Source organism: Paralichthys olivaceus, chromosome 18, assembly GCF_024713975.1.
Source record: "Paralichthys olivaceus isolate ysfri-2021 chromosome 18, ASM2471397v2, whole genome shotgun sequence".
NCBI classification, from domain to species: Eukaryota; Metazoa; Chordata; class Actinopteri; order Pleuronectiformes; family Paralichthyidae; genus Paralichthys; species Paralichthys olivaceus.
Window position 1 is genome coordinate 12821598 of NC_091110.1, and position 23238 is coordinate 12844835.

General features: G+C 40.9%; 2 protein-coding genes across 4 annotated transcripts; one reads left to right on the forward strand and one right to left on the reverse strand.

Annotated features, from left to right (window-relative positions):
• Positions 1–739: 739 nt before the first annotated feature.
• Positions 740–5262, reverse strand: trim69 (tripartite motif containing 69). Of its 2 annotated transcripts, none has more exons than XM_020081610.2 (6): positions 4341–5262; positions 3746–3841; positions 3420–3653; positions 2743–2765; positions 2528–2646; positions 740–1869 (listed from the first exon to the last, which is right to left on the reverse strand). In XM_020081610.2, the coding sequence occupies exons 1-6, from the start codon at positions 4974–4976 to the stop codon at positions 1325–1327; spliced, it is 1653 nt and encodes a 550-aa protein (XP_019937169.1). In that variant the 5' UTR covers positions 4977–5262; the 3' UTR covers positions 740–1324. The 2 variants fall into 2 exon arrangements, with proteins under 2 accessions (XP_019937169.1, XP_019937170.1); XM_020081611.2 differs by having other exon boundaries at positions 2528–2643; positions 4341–5113.
• A 4070-nt stretch (positions 5263–9332) lies between these two features.
• Positions 9333–23133, forward strand: kcnip3b (Kv channel interacting protein 3b, calsenilin). Of its 2 annotated transcripts, XM_069513897.1 has the most exons (10): positions 9333–9466; positions 9661–9759; positions 12697–12871; positions 18609–18733; positions 20613–20682; positions 20818–20888; positions 20980–21087; positions 21187–21291; positions 22278–22340; positions 22436–23133. In XM_069513897.1, exons 2-10 carry the CDS (start codon positions 9754–9756, stop codon positions 22481–22483), a joined length of 771 nt encoding a protein of 256 aa, XP_069369998.1. In that variant the 5' UTR covers positions 9333–9466; positions 9661–9753; the 3' UTR covers positions 22484–23133. The 2 variants fall into 2 exon arrangements, with proteins under 2 accessions (XP_069369998.1, XP_069369999.1); XM_069513898.1 differs by lacking the exons at positions 9333–9466; positions 9661–9759; positions 12697–12871 and adding an exon at positions 17231–17464.
• Positions 23134–23238: the final 105 nt, after the last annotated feature.

Consider the following 23238-nt stretch of genomic DNA (forward strand, 5'->3'; position numbering starts at 1 on the left):
CTAAAGGCATGCAGATTTAGGTTAGGTTGAGACTTTACATTGACCAGAAGTGTGAATATAAGTCTTAGTGGTTGTTGGTCTCTGTATGCTGGCCCTGTGATGTGCTGGAGACCTGTCCAGGGTGCATTCTGCCTCTAGGCCTTTTAGCTGGGATTGACTCCAGTGCTCCTGCAACCAGTCAAGGAGAAGCAGTGTAGATAACAGATGGATCACTGCTTTTCTGCTTTGTTTTAAAGGTCCTGTGTGTAAGATTTAGGTGAAAAGGATCTATTGGTAGAAATGTAATGTAATGTAAGCCTCATGATGTTTTCACAGGTTCGTTTCATATAAAGGAGAGGCTGGAAGGAGAGGGTGAGGTGAGGGGTGTTCAGCTGCAACATGCAATGTCACCACTAGATGTCACTAAATTCTACACACTGAACCTTTAAAGGTTCCCCTTGGAGTTTCCTTGAAAACAAAGTAAACTGTGTCCTGTGTCATACAGCTCTGACAAATGAGTTTGATGTATTTTTCTTCATCATAAAACTCAGAGCTTTGAAACTTACATCCATGTTTACTGGCCTGGAGTCTTCTTCACTGCCTTTATTGCTGCATTTCTTTGATGCACCTTGACACTAGGTGTCCATCGTGTCACCTGTTTGCTTGGGTGCATGTATGTAGTGATAACACAGGAAGTGATGAAATGCTTCTGGTATTTTATTTATCGTCGTGGTAGAATAATAAGAACACTTTGGAGGAATCATTCTCAAATACTTTTATTAAAAGGTTTCCCATATAGTTCTGTGTTTTGTTGTGTGCCACTTAACATGCACCAGACTGTGGATCAACCAGCAGCAGGGGCATTCAATTCTTGCTCGTACAAAAGTACAAAGTAAATGTCCAAAGCTATAAAAATGTTTTCACAAGGCCTGACATTTCCCAAAGCTCCTGAATGCATCTAATACATTGTTAGAATGACACAATATAATCAACAAAAATACGAACAGTCAAATTTCAACAAAAATAAAACCATTTGATTATGAGTTTTACTTGAATAGTGAATCATGCACAAAAAGAAATGATTACAAAATAACCATAGTAGCACATAATGGTGAATAACCGGAAAGTTTCACATTCGTCAGTGAAGCACAGCTTCTCTGAGCTGAAACGTGTGGCAGTAGATCCAGTCTACTGAACAATGTCTCCTTATTGGACACAGGTCTAATATCAAGTATGTATCTAATGCTGTATATGATGAAGTATGATTTCTCCTGTTTTCTGCAGTTTGAATCATTCTTGTTTGGTTTGTAATTTGACTCTTTTGTTTTGTCAATTTTCCAGTTTGTTAAATCTTTGGTAAGAAAACTTTGAGAGGCTCGTTTTCATGCACTTTATCCAGGAAGCCTAAGTTGAAGTACGGGTAGAGCGTCTCAGTGAAGTTCTCCCTGAAGGTGTAGAGGTGTGTCATGCTCTCTGCGTTGTAGAAGGACACCAGGCCCCTCTTGTAGTCCAGGTACACTCCGATCCTGGCCAGCTGCTCCTCCAGGGACAGCACAGTTGGCGGGGAGGTGCCAGCCATGTACTGAATCCCATAAGAAAGGGAGAGAGTCCAGAATCCGTTGGCTGGTAGAGCTTTGATGACTCCCTTCCTGGGCACTGACTCTCGAGCCACCCCCACCGTCCACACCGTGCTGCTGTAGACTTCGATCTCCCAGTAGTGGCGTCCGTGGGTGAAGCCCTGGCTGCCGAGCAGCGACAGGGCAGCGTTGAACCTGTAGGGGTTGTCCTGCACCGTGTGGTTGAAGGTCTGGTAGCGTACGCAGGTGAGGGAGGAGGTCAGGCTGAGCCAAGGGTTGGCCGTGCTGGAGTTAAATGTGATGGCTGCTGGAACTAAAGACAGGAAGGTTGGAAGAAAACAAAAGATTTTAAATATTCTGTTAAGGACGCATGTGAAGGATTTAGTGAGATCTAATACCGTAACGCTTCAGTTTCAGTAAACATACAGAATAAAAAAGGCCCTCTGTAGAGTCACTGACTTGTTTGTCCATTCTGGGCTGCTGTAGAAACATTCTGCATTTCTTTGTTAGTTAGCAGGATTATGCAAAAAATACTTAATGACATTTTGTGGAGGGGTGAAGCATGAGCTAAGGAAGAACTCATAAAGTCTTGGTTCTGATCGGGATCAGGGGACAGATCCAGGGTTTTTTTTTAACATTGCAGCATTTTCTTTGATTCCTCAGAGAATAGTTCATGGATCTTGATGAAAAAAAATCTGGCATGTTTAGAGGAGTTATATTTGCAACTTGGTGCAGATCCAAATAAAAAACTGGATCTGGGGAATTTAAATGTGGTTTCATAAGGGGATTGTTGGAGGTAGTGTCATTCACGCTATTATTAATTCATAGTTATGGATGTTCTATTCCCTTTCTTCCTAAATCCTACTTGACCTTTTATAACGTCTTTACGCTGAGATGATCAGAGTTGGTTTCTGCATAGTTCAGTGTCTTTACTTTCCATTTTAAAAGTGAGATGTGGCCACTTCCAGTACCTGGGTAGATGCTTCCTTTCATGGATTTCCACACTCTGTACTGCAGGGGCCCCGCAAACCGGCCCTCGCACAGACTGGGTGGCGTAAACGCTGGTTTCTCAAACTTCAGCGACGGCCTGCTAAGAAGAAGCATTTCCGAAGAACAATGAACAACAGAGAATAAAAACAGAATCTCATCCAAGATGAAATTGACGTTGGCCCAGACCCACACTCACCTCTGAAGCAAAACTTTGATGCTCTGAAATGAGACACAGGGAAAACACAGGAAAAGAAACACAGACGAGTGATTAGTTGTGTTGTCTCTGAAAGAAGAGAAAGCTTTTTCCACATTACATCAACGTCTGAGCTCACGCTGTCCCGCCCTGTGGGATCTCCCTGTGGCTTGGGGAAAGTCCCAGAGCATTCGCCAGCGTGTGGCCCCCGAGCCTGAGTTCAACTCCTTATCCTCCAGATCAATGAGTGAGCTCACTGGTCTACTTCCTGTCTGTGCTCACTGCTTTTTTTTCTCCCTCCTTTGTTATTAGAAATGTTGCAGCTCTTCAAACAAGACTCTTGGAATACAAGCAAATGGACATGATCGACACGTTTATGGCCTTAAGAGTGGTGTTCAGACCTAAACAGGAAAGCCAAACTGGTCACACCCTGCTCACTTAAATCTTGAATGTTTATGTCGGAGCCTTTTTAACGTTTTGGCTCGAAAGAAAGATCCATGAACTAAATATAAAGCTAACAAACCCCATAATTCACCTCTTGTCTTCTTTTGGAAACAAACAAATAAGAGTTTGAGATCTAAAGCTCAGCATTTCTCGCCTTAATCATCCCCAAAGCTGACTCATCATGATGTTAATATCTTCCAGATGGACTGCATATTCCTCGTATTGGAAGAACTTACTCGCAGCAGGGTGAAGGGGTCCTGCTCCTTCAGCTTGTCCTCTATCTCGTGCACGGCCCTCTGCAGACGGGAGATCTCCACGCACAGCAGGGCCTTGTGCTCGTCCAGGCGGATCAGCTCCCGCCGCTCCTCCGTCTTCAGCTTCACCTGCAGCAGCTTCTCCTCCTGGTACAGGAACTGGTGCAGGTCGCTGAACTGGGCCTCGATGCGCTGCTTGAGGTCGGCGGTGTGATCCTGAGCAGAGGATGAGATGACGCACGTTGTCAGTGGGAGTGAAAACTTGATGTTTTTCTTCGATTTTAATTCTTTTTTACGTCTTTTCTCACCTTGAGCTTTTTCACCTCATCCTCAGCTTCTCTGTCACACTGCAGCGCTGTGTTGAGCTCAGCTTTCAGGGAATCCATGGAGCTGTTCAGAGACGCCTGACGGGAAAGAGACATCGTCAACATCACGCATTGCTGAGCTGTTTCTCACTTTGCTCGATTTATTGTTGTGTCTTTACTGCCCTGTTGTTTTGCTGTTTTGCTGCTCATGCATACAAGAAACAGTCATAGCACCAGTGTTCCCTTCAGATTAGAGTGATTGGTTTGTGGTGAACTCGTGCACTCGAGACTTGAGTCACTACTTCAAAAGTTACAAAGCTACAAAAACAAATCAAAGGAGGAAAATCAAGTTTTAAATGAATTATCGCTATTGTCATTGTATAAAATGTAGGTACATTGAGTTAATTATGAATAAAAGTCATTATTAAATCACTGGAGAGAGAGGAAGGACAAAGACCATAATTAATATGATGCACAAGTACAAAATAAATACTTCCTGAGGCCTGATTGTCATTGAATCATTACTTCACTAAGTGTTGTAGAAACATTTCCGTAATATCGTTATCTTATGCTGAACCTTCAACAGAAATCCACTCACCCTGTACTTCAGCTCTGCCTCCTGCACACACACCATGGTGTGGCTCCTGTGCTCCTGGGAGACTCCACACACCAGACACACCAGCTCCTGGTCCTCCTCACAGTACAGCTTCAGCTCCTCTCTGTGTCTGCTGCAGCGGGGGACCGGAGCAGGGGCCCTCTCTGCCACCCCAACATCTGCCAGACGGGCTCCACTCCCACACTCATCCAGACCGTGACAGTAGCTCTCCACTATGTTGGCAACGATGCGGTTGGGCCTGTAGCACTGTCCGGGGTACACCTTCCTGCACTGAGGGCAGGAGCCTGTGCCCCCCTGCCCAGGGCCCCGGGGACCTGTCCAGTAGCCCTCAATGCACCCCTGGCAGAAGGTGTGATCGCAGGGTAAGGACACCGGCTGCTTGAAAAGATCCAAGCAGATGGAGCAGGTCAGGTCTCGGCTGATTCTGTGTGCTGAGCTTTTGGTGACTTGTCCGGAGATGGGAGGCTGACGCAGCTTTTCCATCGCTGTCTGTAGAGAAAAGTCTCCTTCCTTTGTCTTCCAACTCTTCTTGTCTGACTTTATCCCCTGGTTGAGTTTTTCCAGGTTCTGCAGATACACTGTCTGGATTTTCTTCACTTCTTTCTGATTCTTGCTCATTCCTTTGCCTTGATTGTTCTCCTTTGTCCTGAATGTACAGCTGGACCTTCTTCGTCCTTCCCCTCCTGCAGAGTGTGACCGCTTTCTTTGGCCTCCAGTCTTCCTGTTGACTGTGGGGAAATAGAGGGGGTGGTGCAAAAGCAGCCTGAGCCTCTCACATCCTCCGCAGATAGTGAGGGGATCTCAATGGGACCCCCCCTTTTCCTTCCAGAGTGACATCACATCTTAGCCAGGAAGCCGAGGCGGATCGTGGATATTCTATCCCTGGTGTGTTAGTTTAGATTCTGGGCTGTAACTCTGTGAAAGTCGTGCTTCGCTGAGCTCTTAATCTGCTGCAGAGTCACGACAGAAAAATGTAAATCCATTTTATGTGACTTAGAGTGTGTGTGTGTGTGTGTGTGTGTGTGTGTCTCTAAATGCACAAGTGCTTGAATCCATGTAAGCAGTAACACATTTCCTGATTCTTTTTATGGCAATGCCCTCCTCCCTTTAAATAATCATTGTCCATGAAAGTAAACAAGGCCATTAAGAGATTTACACAAAGAAAGAAAATGTCCAGCAGGAAGAAATCTCCGTCATAGAAAATCACCAACCCTGCAGACATCCTGTTACTTCCCTTTGCCCCCATGGACTTATTACAACAGATATTTACAGCTTGTTCCCCAAGGGCTGGAACAACTGTCCAGGAAAACCAAGCTTTTGTTCAACATGCAAGTCCTGTTTTTATTGTTTTGACTTTATTCAAAGATGAATAGTTCCAAAACATATGAGCATATGTTTGAATATCACATCACTGTTACATCGAGCTAATCACACCTCATTACACACAAACACACACACAAGTTAAACACAGACAACCAGTGATTATGGACTGCAACATAATCACAGGTTAGAAACTAAAGTTAAAAATGGATGTGAGATTGTGTGTGTGAGAACGAGACAGAGAGAGAGAGAGAGAGCAGTAACATCTAGTTTGTGTTTGTGTAGTAATTTGGTTTTGTAGGAAGAAACTTTATTTACTTCAGACTCTATGAGCTGACTCTATATTATGTATAGACAGTAGTGACATCTGGTGTCTAAAGGGAAAACTTTTTTAAAGAAAACTCTGGATCTGTAGCTGCACCTGAGTCTCAGCAGGCCCATGAATGAAACAGGTGAACTCTGACCTCACTTCATGTGGTGATGAACATTTACAGACATGAAGCTCTGTGCTCACTCCACAACCACAGAACAGTTTCAGGTAGAAAAACATCACAAATCACAAATGAGGTTTAAAAGGTTGTCTTTGGTTAAGAAGTCGCAGAATATTGACAAATAGAAGAACCCTTAATGACTACTGACAATAAACTCAATGTCACCAAATTGGGCAGTGACACTATAAGTTGTGTTTGTTGTATCACATGAAGACAAACATGTACAAACAACTAAGAAGTTGGACACTTCAAAACTATTCATTTCAATATACCTACAATAATAGATATGTATTTTATGACGTAGGTTAGTTAGGATGTCTTTTATCTGCTGTATTTAACATTTAGTGAGAATTAATTCTGGGGAAAAAAAGGTAAGGGACACAATTTAATTAACCTGTAGGCTAACCTTTAGTGTTCCATAATAAAATGACCATAACAGAATCTTCAGAGCTGCTCACTTCTGCTCGCACATAATTAACACTAGAGATGGATTAGGAGTGTTGAGTTAATTACAATGTGGCATTAGAATAATCGTGAGCCTCGTGGGTTTGAGTGGGGTGCAGCAGAGGGTAAATGGTTATACTATCTTCAGTAACATACAGTTTGAAAAAGAAAGTTAAAACGTTTTCAGGTCAGTTAGTTAGTTAGTTTGTTTGCTTGTTTGCATTTTGGCATGGATCCTGACAAAAGGGCAGGTTTATGCATGTGTTACATTATCCCAGGAAATACTCATGGATCTTCATGAAAAATAATATCTGGCATATTTAGAGGACTGATATCTGAGCAATCTGGTGCAGCTCGACTGGAGTTAAGGGCCTTGGCGGAGGTATGTGCTCTACTGGGTGCCATTAAATAAACTGATCTTTTATGTTTGTTTTGCTGGAGATGAATTGAGAGCAGCAGTGCAGAGTGAGAGGGGTGAAAGGAGAGAGAGGAGGTGGAGGTAGAAGAAGAACGTTTAAGAATAATGTTGTAAAACTGAATACTTTTCTATTCTAAGCAGTTTTTTTCCAGGTTTTTGCACATGAAATCCTGCAGTTTCTTGTCAAACAGAGACACAGACATACACTACTTTATTGTATAGTTGTATATATTAGGAGGGCTAATATATCTGTAAATCCTGATATATAGAGTTTAAATGTATGTTTAAATCTGGGTTCTAACACGTTTTCTTTCAAGGTCATGCTCCAGTCTCTCTTCATACAAAGAGATGAGCAGCAGTGGATGTTTTTGTGCCGTAGCTAGAGACTAAGTGTGAATACGTGCACAAACATGTGCAGCCATGCATGTGAGCATTTGTGGCAAATTCTCAAAAATAAAAAGGAAAATTCAACATTTATGAGGAGAGAGAGAAAATAAAAGAAACCACCTTTCACAGATGCACCCACTCTGCACATCTGCACCAAACACACACCCTCAATTAAACCCTGAGCTGATGTGTGAGGCACCAGGGAAACTGGAGGCTCTCTGGAACTTGTGAGGCTAAAAATAACTGCAGCGTCTGCAGGAGCTAGACAGACCTGTAGAAAGATAAGAAGCACAAGGGCAGACTGTACAGAAATATTGAATTTCTCCAGTTTTGTTATGAGGGCTGCAACAGAGGGAAAGATATTAAACATTTTTATATCATCTATAATGGACTATCTGACAAGTACATTTTTGATAGTCCTGCTGTGTGAGGACAGAATTGGTCAGTCCAGCACTTTGGTCCATGTTTGAAATATCTCAGAAACTCTGGGATGAATTATCATGAGACTCCGTTGGGAGATTCACTGTTTAAATGAGACCAGCAAATGATATTGAGTTTCTATAGCTGTGTAACTTTGATCTAGACTATTATAATTTCAGTCACTGTTCGAGATCCTCATCATTTCTTTTTGGACTTTATTTCCTTTCCACAATAAAAAGCCCCCACCTCTTCCTCTACCTCAAGACTTTCATAGAATTTGAGAGGAGGCAGTTTAACAGAAGCAGAGGCAGTGTGGGAGCATATTTCAAGTCAATGTGAAACCATGGATAGAGACAGATGCACGGTACTAAGTGAGTCCTTTGTGTAGTTTCAAAAATTTAAGGAATTTTAGCGGCACGATGGCATTTTAACTCTGCAGTGCTTGATTATCCAGAGCTTTCCACAAGCACTGGCTGTTTGACAAATAGAGGACGACTCACTGAAGTCCAGCCAGATATCAATTCTCTGTTTGATTTCTATAATCCCCCATATTTTACTGAGGAAGCTGTGTGAGAATAATCCTCCACCAGGTGTTGAGTAAGCACCTTAAACCTCATAAGGCATTTCATAAACGTTGAGTGTGTGTGAGTTATTTCACCCCCAGGCATTTTCATTCATTTTGTCCTGCTTTGTGTAGAAAAAAGTGAAGGATCATGCTTCATTTTCCAATTCCTCATCTTCATTTCAAGTACCTCATGTTAATGTACCAGAGGCACCAATGTGGGCTGCACCCCCCTAGACCTCCCTCCCAAAGCTGCCTACTTTTTCCCACCGCCTTGCTTCTCTGTATCTTTATAGAATAAAGTGAATACCCCTGGTTCAGGCAAAGAAGAAGCAGAAGAAAAAGATGGCAAAGAAGGTGGCAAAGAAGAGGAAGAATAAGATGAAGAAGAAGCCGCAGAAGAAGAAGTAGAAGAAGATAAGGAGATTTGTGAACAAGAAGGCAAAGAAGAAGTCAAAGATGATAAAGGCAAAGAAGTCGGTGAAGAAGATGAAGATGAAAGCAAAGACAAAGAAGATGAAGAAGAGACTGAGGATGATGATAATATTTATCGCAAGCTCTACACAATAAATTTAACATCTGAACACACTTAAAATAAATGACCTCTCAAACAACCAATGTTCTTCCTCTAAAACATAATTTGGGCATTTTTATCCTGTGACATCATTATAACATGTTCACTGACAAGAAAATAACACATCAGTGGGGAACTGTTCATAAAATCCACTTATTGTTATTATTATTATTATTAGTGTGTGTGTGTGTGTGTGTGTGTGTGTGTGTGTGTGTGTGTGAGACACTGTCATCCTGTTTAATTTCCTCAGAGAGTCTCGTATGAGTTTGGAGCTGCACATCATCGCTGCACTTTACAATATGTCTGGCACTTCTAATAACATTTGTCACGATGCAGACACCTCGTCCACACCTCGCTCCCTCCGTCGCTCTATAAAGCGTTTGCCTCCTCATCACCAACTGATGGACCAGCTGCTCTCTGCTCTCATCAGCAGCTGAGGATCACGACTCCCCTGCTCATCACCAACACCATCACTTCTTCCTGACTCATCAGGTGGGAACGCTTGCTCTCATGCAACACATAGAGGATGATGATGATGATGATGATAGTGAGTTAACAGTGTTTATCCGCAGCTCTGTGTGTGTGTGTGTGTGTGTGTGTGTGTGTGTGTGTGTGTGTGAGCTTGGGGACCGGAGCAGCTCTGCTCCTCCTTCACACAGCTGCTTTCTCTCTGTGCCTCTCTGCAGACAGCTGCAGCTCACTGAGGCTTGTCAGAGGAGCGCGAGCAGAGGAGGATTGCAGCAGTTTGTCTCCAAAACAGCAACACAAGCCCGGACGCAATGCAGGTGCAGTAAACATTTATTGTTGTATGCTTTCATTTACTTATTGCTAGAGGAGCTGCTAATAACATGAAGGAAGATTAACACTGGGAATATTTCTGTGCTTTACAGTACAGTAGAAGTGCTGCATTCAAATTTACACGTGTGGATGAGAACTATATACTTGTATCCCTTCAGAAGTATATTACACAAATGAGACATTGTTATAATTAATCCATTATAATATAAGCAGTATGTGATTTGCAGGTCTAACTTCAAATACTTCGTCTCTACTTACTTCATAGTTTCATGTATAAAAAAGTGTTGTTTCATTTGTTGATCATGTGTTTTTTACCCAAAACAAAGACGTGCACAGTGATTGAAGCTGCAGAATAAAAGCTGTTGGGTAAAAAGTTGAATATTTCAATTGCACAACAGAAATAAAAGCTGATTATGAAGCAGGTTATTACAGGAGAATCACAGGTGGTTAAAAAAAACAGACTAATGCAGATTTGATAAGATCTAAGTGTGTGTGTGTATGTGTGTGTGTATGTGTGTGTGTGTGTGTGTTTGGTTGATGATGATGATGAGTGCACTGAGGATGGTCTCAGTTATGAAGCTCATGATCACTGGCTCACATGGTTTATTTCATTTGAATAATGCAGCGCTGTGGATGCACCCTCTCTTCATCTTTTATACCAGTTTTCAATCTTTTCAGAAATTCTCACAGAATCACAGATAACTGAGTGGGACTGATATTTTATAATTTGATGAATATATAGTTTTATTATATTATCAAAACATACATTCTCATAACATCACCAAAGTCTGAGGAAACTTCAGATGCTCTAAAAGTATGGATGCATATCTGTGTGTGTGTGTGTGTGTGTGTGTGTGTGTGTGTGTGTTTGGTTGTTTATGTGGTTTTTGGATGGTCTATCAAGTGTCAGTCCGTTTTACTCGCAGTCATCATTCACCTCACCATGGCGGCCAACTCTGATCTTTTATTGATGCCGTTTTAAGCAGTGTGAATTATTGAGCGACATTCTCGATGCTCTGTATGCTTTGGCATCCTTTCATATTCAAAGAGGAGGTGGGGGTGGGGTGCGAGGGGAGCTCCCCCGACAGTGCTTCAGTCTATTTTCGATAAACTCTTTACATTGCATCCTCGGCAGCCTCTTAAAGAAAGCTGTTTTATTCATACGCTGCTTTACCTCCACCAAGGAAAAGACCGCAAAGACAGAGTAAGACGGAAGACAACAGCCAAAGAACTGACTGGATCCATCCAGTAGTTTTTGAGTAATCCTGCTAAATAACAAACGTAGTTATAACATTAACCTCCATGGCAGAGATAATAAATAGACTATTGACCTTATTCTGAATAAGACATTACTCCAATGGTGATGTTTACATGAGTTGCTAATAGAATATTCATATACTTGTTTACATGTTACAGAGAACTCTAATTATGTCCATACATCGTAAATCTGACGTTAAACTCAAACCCATTGCACACATCATCGAGCAGTTGCAAATGAATGTCCATGTAACAAAATCCTGTAAAAACTCCATAGTGACCTTATAAGTATGATCTTATTCAGGTAATCACAGTTAATTAGATGACTTCTTGATCATCGTCATAAAGATCATCAGGATACATGTGGAATTAAATTATTATATCATTGATGTTTGAAAATGTGAGGCTTCATTTTCACTGAAATATTCATCTGCATACAGAAGCAGTGACTGTGCGTCCAGTGTCGGATGATGAGAAGATGTGAAGGTGAAAATAACTGGAAATGAAGGAGCTTGCGTGTCCTCATTCTCAGATGAGCTCCTGTTACTGGAATATTAGACCCTTTCCAATTCTTTCCGGCCAGTGAGCATATTTAAAACTTTTTAAAAGATTTCCGTTTGTATAACTTGTACAGAACTATATAAACTGATACTGTCCTGCTGGAAAACGAATACATGGTTTTTAGATGCATACAACTACAAAAGCTTCAAACATATAAAGACCATGGATTGTATAAAGATGGAAGACGTGACAGCTCTCCAAATTGAAGCTATAGCACCTTGATTGCCCCCTGGTGGCTGGCTGCAGTATAAATCATAAATCCTGCCTACTTCATGTTAGTGGATGGGACATGGAGAAAAGTTTAAATATTTGTCAAATAATTTTCTCTCAAGGATCTCATTTTGGGTAGTTCTCATCACAGTGTTCATGTTTCTACTAAGTTTAGTTTTTATTTGATGCGACAAAAACAGTGTTTCTCCAGTTCTGTAGACCTGAATGAATCAGTGAATCCTGCCCACTTCTCCAGACTTGTCAAAAAGTATATTATGATCTATGGTTTCGAAAGAAAAATGCTGAGGTCCAGAAGAACTAAGATGGAGCAATCAGCCGTGTACCCAGCCGATAGAAGTCGATTAAAAACTTTAAGAAGAGTTGTCTTTGCACCCTGGAATGATCGAAAGCCAGATTGGAACAATTTGAATAAATATTATTATTATTAACACTATTATCATTTATATTATAAGGATCTTGGATAAAATTGGAAGTTTGGAGATTGATGGGAGCTAAGTGGATGGTTTTTGAAGGTCATTTTAATAAAAGGGAAACGTTACTAAAAACCCAGTATGTTCACCAGCTATCGTCTCTATAACTGACCATGGAGGTGTACAGTGGGGTGATTAAGACAAAAAAATTGTGATTGAAGCCATGAGAAAGAATCCAAACAGGTCAGTTGTAGGCCATAAAACCAAATTAAGAATTTGGCTTATTAAACACAGATGGGACTCAAAATGGAGCTGTAGCCTGGAAGTGGATCCTTTTCCAGGTATAGTTGCTTGGTTTCTCCTCCCTGTCTAAGGTGTGCTCATGTGATTCTTATGTAAAGTGGAGCTTAAAATCCATCTGCTGTGAATAATGAGCTATAGTTTCTGTTCTATGATTTTCCTCAGACCGATGAGAAGGTGTTTGACGGCGGTCTGATGCCCGACGCCAATGGAAAAGATCCAAACATGAGCGGACAGACAGAGGGCTCCAAGTGGCAGAAGCCACGGCTCACGCGTAAATCTCTGATGAAGTGTTGTCTCGTCAAGTGGATCATCGCCAGCACGACACAACAGGGCCCAGGTAGAAGCTGATAAAGAGACCAAACAACGATCTGTAACGACATGATTGTGTGTGACGGCAGGGGAAGTGGGAGATCCAGCGCAGGGAGGAAGGCCTTTCTATCTCCGGCATTACAGAATACATGAATTTTAAAGCGTCTGCCCCATTTACAGTATAGATCTACATTTAGAATTCAATGTTCTCACCTTTCCTTCCCTCTGTTCTGTTCAGTGTTTACAGCACATACCTCAATGCCACCTCATCCAAACAGTTAATCAATCATTTATCGGATGGCTGCCACTTCCAGCTCCACTCCACAGGATTAAGTTTGATCCACTCCACATTCCTCCCTCCCCATCGAATAATTCCTCTGCACACAAGTCTCACCACCTCATCTCTGAGAAATTATTTCATGCACTAGTTTCAGTATTAAATAATGAATTATATTGATTTGTAGTCAACATTTCAAAAACCATAAACCTAGATTCCCCTTCATTACGTTTCTGCTACATGAGGAGTGCAGACCTTTCCACTGACTGCCCTTACACACCCCAATTTTCTATCTGAATTATTGACAGTGCCCTCCTGTGTGAGCAGACAGAGCGCACAGGCCGCTGTGTGAATACGCTCGACAGACATTTCACATTCCGCCCTGCCAATATCACATGTTGTCTTTAATCTGCAAACAGTGTTTCATCCATTATGGAATATTTCTTCTTGTTTTCTGCTTAAATCTGCCTCAGTGGAAACCACGGTGATAAGCAGAAAACGTGACCTGTTTCCAGACACAACCTGCTGTCGTCATCCAGACTCATTCACTCACTGCTGACTCTGCTCTCTGCCAGCAGACAGATGGTCGTGTGCTTTCCACAGGACACTGATGAAAACAGTAACAGCAAATGCTCTAATAGCTTAAAAAAGCCATCATTACCTTACTGTGTTTTAACTGTAATGCAGACACAATATACAATTACTATACATCCATGTGTCTCATTCCTAGTTTGGACATCAGCAAGGAAATGGACTTGATTTTTTATTTATGAGCTCTTTAGTTATATCTACATTAGGACTCCATTAGATATAAAGTAGTGAAATGCTAAAATCTTGTCCAATTTGCATTTGTGAACTCAAATTGATCTTTATTTATTAACACGTATTATAATATCTATCAACAATTTTATCCATATCGACTATTATTCACTTAATGAAATGAAAATATTCTTTGAGCTTTAAATATGTTTTAAACTTTATCGCCATCTGCTGGTCAAGAGTCATTATAGCAGCTATTTCTGCAGTGAATCTGTACAGACGCACATGATGTACAGAACAAAACACTGAAAATTATTGGTGGTATTCAAACAACAACACAGTACTACATATCTGCTGCTGAGGCAATCATGCTGGATAAAACAGAAGAGCTACTAAAGGAAGATAAACGATGTTGGGCTCCATGATACAATGCACAACGTGTTGAGAAAGTGAGAATACAATCTTCTAATATTTGTTTCCAAGTTGCACTTATACTTTATCTAAGATTTGAAAACCAAGGTTTTTTTTGATGTCTTGAATACTGTAAGATGAAGGAAGTCCTGTTGTATAACTGCTGTCAAAGCCATTTAGCTCATAGTTCCTGAAGTAAATAATTTACAATAGAATCTGTATTTCACTTTGACTTCTGTATGTGACTCAAAGCTTCATGAAACCTGACAACAGTTGATGAAGGGCAGATGAGGACGCCTCCTATCCTCTCTATCAATCTGCCAGGTGTATCTATAAGACCTCTTCAGGAATTCCACTAATATTAATATCTAATTTGACTTTATTCGTACAGCCCTTTTCTTAACAAAGTTAGAAAGTGCTTCAGATAAAAATAATTTTAATTCAAATTATAAAATTGAATCATAAAAATACAGGGGGATAAAATCAAGTCACAGGAGAAAATAAAACAAGTTAAGATAATCTCTTACAAAATCTCAAACACCTGGAAAAAATGGGCCGAAGGTTCCATGAAATTACCTCTAGAGCACAAAGTTAATGTTGTTCAGTTGTGTGAAGTGAACTTGGGATAGTCTTTGATTGATGAGCTGGTGCTGGGAGCTGTAATGTTGCTCTCTCTGCAGTCATTAAAGCCTGATGGTGATGGCTGCTCTGCCTGCATCTCCGCATGCTTATGCCACCTCACTCTTGTCTGTATTTAATAGAAGAACGTGGATGGATCAGCACTTAAGGTGCATTAAACAGTATAATGTTGCATTATTTTTTATGGCAGGTGACTTCCCACATCCACATCAGCTCATACATCTTGCATGTTGGAGTAATGGCTTTGTGCATTTCTGTCTGGTGAGGAAATGAGCAACGCACGTGTCGCTAATTTTGCTGTTGCATGAAAGAGGAAACGTTTTATAGGTTAGACGATCCGTCACCTATGATCTCACACTTTACACTCAGAAAAGCCAAATCAAGCATATTATTATTATTTCAAACACATTTATGATAATTTAGTCCAGTGCAAAACAGTAGCCTACTTCCTTTGAGTTGACTGAGTGTTCTACACAATTTCAACAGGCAGTCCTTCTTCACTCCCATTCTTGTGAATAGCACATGGCCTTACAAAAAGAACCTTCTGCCTTGTGAACACAAATATCTTAGACCCATCTACTGGGAATCCTTTCGGATTTGGTACAAACATCCACTAGGACTTACTGAAGAGATTTTGGTGGTCAAGGCTCAATGGTCAAGGTCACTGGGACCTTACAAAACACGTTTTTGGTCTCGTGAACGCAACATCTCATCAACACCTAGAAGAAATGTCTCCAAATTTGATAAAAAATGTTAACTTGGAAAATTAATTGATTACAATTTGGTGGTCAAAGGTTGAAGGATAAAGGTCACTGTGACCTCAGAAACCACTTTTTGCCTCATGAACGCTCGAGTCATTCTACCTTAATAATTCTATTCTATCATTCTATCTCAGGGATGCCTCAAGGAATCCTTAGAATCCTCTTCACAGATTAATTGATTTGATTCTGGTTGTCAAAGGTCATGTTGGCCTCCCAAAAACTGTTTTTGGCCTCTCGAACATGATACCTGTTCTCTGCCTTTAGGAAATGTCTTTAAAACAACAGGGTTGCATAGCAATTCTACTTCAGTATACAAATCAAAGTCTGTCTGTGTACAACTATGAAGCTGTTGTTGACGTGTTTTGCAGCCACAGTATCGAGGTGGATTCTCTGTATTTTCGGAGCGACATCATCTCAGCTCATTAGTTATTTCAGTAGCTGTTTGACTCAGACATTAAGGACAGGTCCATTTGGAGTCTCCAACTTACATAAACCCTCCCAGGCCGTCGAAATGCTTCTCTGGCCTGCTTCCCCTGTCTGCTCCAGCAACAATATTTTATCTCTCAGCAATTGATTTGCCCTCCCACCCCCCTTTCCTACTTAAACTGAGTCCATTATGCTGTGCAAAGTCATCAGTTGTGCGGACTATGCTCATAATCTGCTTCACTCTCATCGTCTTCCAGCAAGGCACAACCATACAACCACATGTTCCGGTGTCAGAGGTCGTTAACCATTATGAGGAGCGTTTTGCAGGTCCTGGACAGTGACCTCTGAGGTGTGCATCACAGCTCAGACATACTTCACTGCAACTTTACTGTTCTTAACTGCAGTGTCATAAACGAAGCCGACGGCCACACAGTTTTTCATTGTTATTGAGCCTGCGTATCACTGAACGACCCAGTAGACACAAGCAGCGCCACAAAGGGCAGGGCAGACTCCTCCGCTCTAAGTGCAGTTCATATCCCAGTCATCAGCGGATGTGGATCAATGCTTAGTTTTACAGCTCTGCATACTTGAAATGACCGAGCGAATAAAGACAGCTTAGACTGTCAATCAGAGACTATTAGTAAAGAAATTCCTTCAGTAACAACCACACACACACACACACACACACACACACACACACACACACACACACACACGCACACACACACACACATGCACAGTCCAGGACAGAGTGATGGAGGATGTGGAGTGAGTGTGGGGTGGAGCCCCTGAGTTGATGGGAGTTGTGGGAGAGATCCTAAAATGAACTGGCCCAGGAGGTGAAACGCTGGCGGGCAGTAACAGAGATGGATCGTGTGCGAGCGGCGATAGCCTCGGATCATTTTGGGGGATTAAGACTTTCTGAATTTCAGATGTCTCTGCAGGATCAAATGATGGACTCTGGATGTGTTTGCATAGAGGAGGATGCTCTCCACTCACTGTAATAGAACCTTTTTTTCTGGTCAGTGGTTGACGTCAGGGGTTTCTTTAAAGTGAATGTATCTGCTGATGCCTGAACAAAAACATTGCTCAAACAGGAGGCTGCTGGAGGAAGGAGATGATTGGCAGCAGGTGACGTTTGTGGATGCAAGCCGCTCTGTCAAATTGTCCGTTTAGAAACACACAAGAAAAAACATTTCTCAAAGTTGAAGCTTTTGCACAGCTCAAAGCTGATGCAAGGCAACAATGGGATTGGATGGCATGGAGATAATTGCCATTGCTGTTGTTGTTGGACTGTTTGTTGTCGTGCTCAAACAGTTTGGGATTTGGGAACCGCTGTCACTGGAAGGTAAGACATCAAGAGCAAGTGTGTATTTGGTGTTATGTGCAGAATTGGAGCAATAATACTGTTGAAGCTTCTTGTTAGTTGATGTAGTGGATTGTAAAGAAAAGGAATTGGTAAAATAAATGTAGATACTATCTTACATAGAACTGTGTTATAAGTGGATTTGTTCATAACCTGTATGGACCGTACCAGAACATATTTTCACTATACATAATGCCATGTTAGTGTAGTGCAGACTAGATAGACTTGTACAATCTGCATCCATCTAGTATTTACATTCAAAAAGTTATAACTAAACATTTTAACAGTCCTGTGACTTTCTTCTTCCCCCCTCCCCCATCTCTCCCTCGTCTTCCTCAACTTTCTATTTGCATGTTGCTCTTGTAAAGATGGTGAGTACAGCTCCAGTGGTAGTTTTTATCCCAGCCCTCTCTGCAAATATATATATTTGTTTGTCTTTTAATTTAAACTGAAATCGCCAATTTGTCCCTTTGGCTGATGTAATAAAGGGCATTTAGACTTGTCAGATAATGGTGCTTCTAATAACATTATCTAAGTGACATGTGCTTTATACTGACCCTTTATTTACTTTCTTCCTTCCCATTTTTTTAAGTGTTGCTTTTGTGAAACCTGCTCTATTTATAGAAATATTGACCTCTGAAAGGCCCACGATAGCAAAAATATAAAGATTAGATAAGTAAATCTGCTTATTTCCTCTGGTGGAAGTGGAAATAAATGGTTTCTTTGCTTCTTCTTTCCAGGTTTCTTTGCAACAAGCTACAAGTTCCTCTTTTCCACTTTTCTGTAAAAATAGTCTTTACTTCTTTTTTTCATATTTGTCCAATACTGTACATTCTTCTTAACACGTTTTATCTCCCACCCGTTTCCTTGTCTCACCTTCTCTTCCTTAACCTCTTCATTTCTGTTTCCACATTTCTTTGTGTTAAGATGGTGAGCCTTTTGAGTTATATGCAGCCATTTTAATTCTTTGCCTCCCATCCATATGATTTTACTGCATTCGACTCCCACCTTGCCTGTTTCCCTCTTTTTCTTTCTTTCTTTCTTGTCTTACCTATGTTTCCTCCTTCTTTTCTTCCTTCCCCTCCTGTATTGCACCTCCCTCGATTTCTCTGTTTCCCTCTGACAGACAGCAACGACGGTGACCTTGAGCTCTCCATGGTGCGTCACCAACCCGAGGGTCTTGATCAGCTGCAAGCCCAGACTCAGTTCACCAGGAAGGAGCTGCAGTCACTTTACAGAGGATTCAAAAATGTAAGAAGAACGTGAGGGATGTTTTAAATAAAGCAACGGGGGCTACGGGTGCAGTTAAGACTAATTGAGGAATTAAGTCAACTACAGGCACAACTTACAGTTCCTTAACTTAATAGCCAAAAGTATGTGGACTCTCCAAAAAGTATGTGAACTATATATATAGGTCTCAGAAGCCTTATGGACATAAATAATCTGCTGCTATAACGGTAGCTTTTCTCAGGTATTTTCTTCCAGTCAGCCACAAGAGCGTTCATGGGGTCAGAAAGTGATGTGAGGTGATGAAATGTTGGTTTTCCAGTTCATCCCAAACATATTTGATTTAGTACGATCTGTGAAATCCACCCCAGCCCTTCCCACCGTTCCTAGTCACCTGATTTCTCACCTGCTCTGGCCTCTGTTCATTTCCACTTGACCTCAGCAGCCAGACTGTCTATTGTGTTTGCAACGACTTCAAATTACTTTTAACCCTCCGTCACAGGCTGCACGAGTAGTTCCAAAATCATGTAGGCAGAGGTGTCCACATACTTTTGGTTATATGTTGTCTGTTAGCTTTTCAATTGTTGCATTTCATTTACATCTTTAAATAATCAGTAACATTAGCACCAAGACCAAAAGAGCCACATTATGGATCTTTTGACCTTTAGTGCCACATCTGAGCCATGTGGATGTATTCTTCACACTTATTGTGTTCAACCAACACGTGGAAAAGCATGGGGATGTGTGTTTTTTGCAGAGCACAGATGCAGGTAAATGCATATCGGCAGTCAGTGGCAGTAATGTGCCATTAAAGAGGAGAGGCAGAGGACCACGAGCTGATGTAAACAAAACTGCAGCATTAAAAACGCTCTGCTGAAGAGGTTCGTGAGATGTTAAGGAAACACACGGGCTGTGGTAAAGAAAATGTTCCGAGAAAACACAAGTGGTTAGAAGGAAATTCAGAAGGAAGTTCTCCGCTGAGTCAAAGAGTGAGATATTTCTGACTAGTCACAGCAGGAATAGAAAAGGTGTCATTAATAACATTTAGTGACTGAGACTTTCTGATCAAAACCATCGTTAAAGTTTTTTGTGTAACTACATTCTGTGGATTGATGAAAAGCTCAAAAGGCCTCAAGACACTTTTGTTTTTCTGCTCTCTGTGTCGGATATCCTGCCCTCCTCCGCAAATTGTGACTACATCTTGGCACTGCAGCAAAGGATGTGGTGCATTTTTAAATATTAGTATGTGTAACATGAAAAAGAGATTCTGCAGATGCAGCACTGAGCCTTTTTCTGCTAGAGTGTAATCTAACAGTGTTAGATCAGGGAGCCCTGAATCTGTTGCCCAAAATAAAACACCCCTTAAAACAGATTTGTACAAAGCTGCTATTAATTCTTGATTCTGATACTTAGTGTGATTTGTTCTATGGTGTTTATGATGATCCATTTCACTTTTGTCGGAGTGTTTTATTCATTTCATCTATATAGTCGAAACTGGCACTATTCTCCTCCTATATGTCTTTCATCGTTTTGCTCTGTAAAGTGCTATATACATAAAGTTATTATCAATATTATAATGAATAGTTACTACAGAATAAGAGAGAAAGGATGGTTAGGACTGCTGTCACTCTCTGTTACACGTAAGTGTTCACATCCTATTGAGTTAAGTCTAAAGTATGCATTCCTAAATCACAGACTATTTAAAAGGGGTTTCTTGGGGGGAAAATGCAGGGACAGGAAGCTAATCGGGTGACAGGTGTGTAAGAGGAACCAGGAAGTGTTAATGATATGCAAGATTAAACAGGAAGTGGATACTGGAGAAAAGTTGACGTGACAGTTTATTTTTGTCAATCACTGTAGAATTAAAGTGAGAAAAATGCATTTATTTGTTTACCTTCCACAGGAGTGTCCCAGCGGACTCGTGGATGAAGAAACATTCAAGACCATTTATTCACAGTTCTTCCCTCAAGGAGGTAAAGTATGATATTTCAAACACATGGTCCAGGGTTCCCGAAGTTCAGTCAAACGTTTGGTTTTATGAGCGATTTACAAATAGCCAACAACATTGCATGTTCATTTTTACCCCTGTGTCCATTATTTGATCACAGATGCGACGACATATGCACATTTCTTGTTCAACGCTTTTGACATGGACAGAAGCGGCTCCATCCGCTTTGAAGTGAGTTGTTGTTCTCATTTCCTGTGGTCAATAATCAGGAGTGACATTTAGTTTTGATTTGAAACAGGCAACAATGATCTTTGTTTTACAGGACTTTGTGATAGGATTGTCTGTGTTGCTTAGAGGCTCCGTTACAGAAAAACTGCGATGGGCGTTTAATCTATACGACATCAATAAGGACGGCTACGTCACTAAGGAGGTGCACTCCAGATTCTCATGGGAAAAATGTCAAAATCTGTTTCACTGAAAGGTTTTCTACAAATGTTTTTATGTCTTTTTTTCATTGTTTTATCTGCAGGAAATGTTGGCAATAATGACATCGATTTATGACATGATGGGCAGGTATACTTTACCCAGTGTACGAGACGATTCCCCTTTTGAGCACGTGGAGAAATTCTTCCATGTGAGTCCACAAAACCACACAGTCTAATCCTGGTCCTCTAATGAGATATCATTACACCCAGATCTTTGACTGATCCAAGACCACAGCCTGCATTACTGCACTTCCCAGATGGCATGTGGATGTGGGGAACTTCAGGCAATGATGCGGCACTTCTGGACTTTTTGTGGCCCAGGCAAAATGGATGTTGCCCACTTGTAAAATAGCAAATGTAGCCTAAATATCCCAAAACAAAAGTGGGCCTTTTTTGGCAAACACCCGGTGCTTTCGGCAAAGTGTAATCTGAATGTGAACCTGAAGTGGTATTGCTGTGGCTTACTTGTGGCCCGGATCTGGCAGAATGGAGCAGACCGCCCCAGTGTAATCATTCCATGCAATATGTGGGTCAGTGTGGGGCCAAATCTGGGCCAAAACAACTTTGCTATGTGGGTTAAATATTACCACAGTGAATTTGACCAATGGCACGGATATCCCCTTATAACAGTAATGAATTACACTAATTTGTTACAGAGACAATCTCAGTTTACTAAAATGCAAGATAAGAGAAAGGTTTTGTCACACAGTAATTATTTGAAAATGTCAAATATCAGTTTGGCTCATTACAATGTTATTTGCACTTCTGGTGACAATATAATATATTACATATAGCAGACAATTATCTCTAAACTGTTCAATACACAATCAAGAAACACACACAGTCCTTCAGTCCAGCCGGATCTCATGAAACACAAATTTTGCAGAATATCCAAACTTAACTTTCACAAACAAGATCTTAATTTAACAGAACTGACTGAAGATTCAATCCGAAACTGCTCCTCAAACTCTCAACAGCACATCACACATCTCACATCACTGTGGTTTAATGACTCACAATTTGAACATTCGATGAATATCCAAAGAGTTCATGTTTATTTATCACATTATTTTACATATTTATATGACAACATATTAAAAGTCTCTTTCTTCTGTACATGCCTGACATTTTTCAGAAAATGGATCGTAACAGAGACGGGGTGGTGACAATAGATGAATTCATAGACACCTGCCAAAAGGTAAAGTATTCATAAATCTGACAGATGTGATACAACTGAAGTTTTAAACAAAGGCAATTGGCTAAGCATGTGCTTCTGTTTAATCTTCTCTCCAGGATGAAAGTATAATGGCTTCAATGCAGCTCTTTGAAAACGTCATCTAGTGTCTTTGGGCAGACATGAGTCAGTAATGCTGCAAAGTGCTTCCAGCTTCAAGCCTCTGGGTCTGAAATAAATTCATAAATCAATTAATCCTGAAACAGCCAAACACTCTTACTTCTCCAGACAAACTGTGATGCAGAGAAATGTGCAGAATTCACTTAAATCATCTGAAGCCCTTTTTCTTTGCATGACAGTTTTCACTTTAATTTTGCACGAGTCAAATGTGAGAAATGATTTGTCGTCGTTGCTGTATGAGCATGAGTGTCAAGCCCCACGACTCAAAGCATGTGATGCAAACCACAGCGAGTGCAAACATGGAGTTTTGTTGTTGACCACTTTGAAACTCAGTCGCAGTGCGATGAGACTTTGTTACTGTGTCACACTGTAAAGAAAATAGTCACGTTTTGTTGTGTTTCTTCAGATTTTTGTGGAAACATGAGATACGGTTTTTGTCATGTTGACCTAAAACCTGTTGAAATAAATGTATGCCTTCACTGTCAACTCCAGCAGGCATCTTCCTTTTAAACTGACCATCTGAAATGTGCGTATAGGATATGAATGTGTTTAATACACGTGTGCAGGGATTAACTAGTATTTTTCACTGGGATAAAAACAGACATGGCTGTTCAAAATAAAACTGAAAAAGTCTGTAGCAGTTGTTTGCATCAAATGTGTTGCATTACACTTATGCTTCTATGTTACTTGCATACAAGCACATTTTGTTAAACTGAACAAGATAACACTTGTCCAAATTGTG

Excerpts from the sequence above, each read along its gene's own strand:
- trim69 (XM_020081610.2), bottom strand. The coding sequence starts at position 4,976 with ATGAGCAAGAATCAGAAAGAAGTGAAGAAAATCCAGACAGTGTATCTG. Across the intron at positions 2,766-3,419 it reads ACCCCTTCACCCTGCTGCGA|AGCATCAAAGTTTTGCTTCA; the intron begins GTAAGTTCTTCC and ends GTCTCATTTCAG. Across the intron at positions 1,870-2,527 it reads GAAAGGAAGCATCTACCCAG|TTCCAGCAGCCATCACATTT; the intron begins GTACTGGAAGTG and ends TCCTGTCTTTAG.
- kcnip3b (XM_069513897.1), top strand. Across the intron at positions 18,734-20,612 it reads TTTACAGAGGATTCAAAAAT|GAGTGTCCCAGCGGACTCGT; the intron begins GTAAGAAGAACG and ends TACCTTCCACAG. Across the intron at positions 22,341-22,435 it reads TCATAGACACCTGCCAAAAG|GATGAAAGTATAATGGCTTC; the intron begins GTAAAGTATTCA and ends TCTTCTCTCCAG.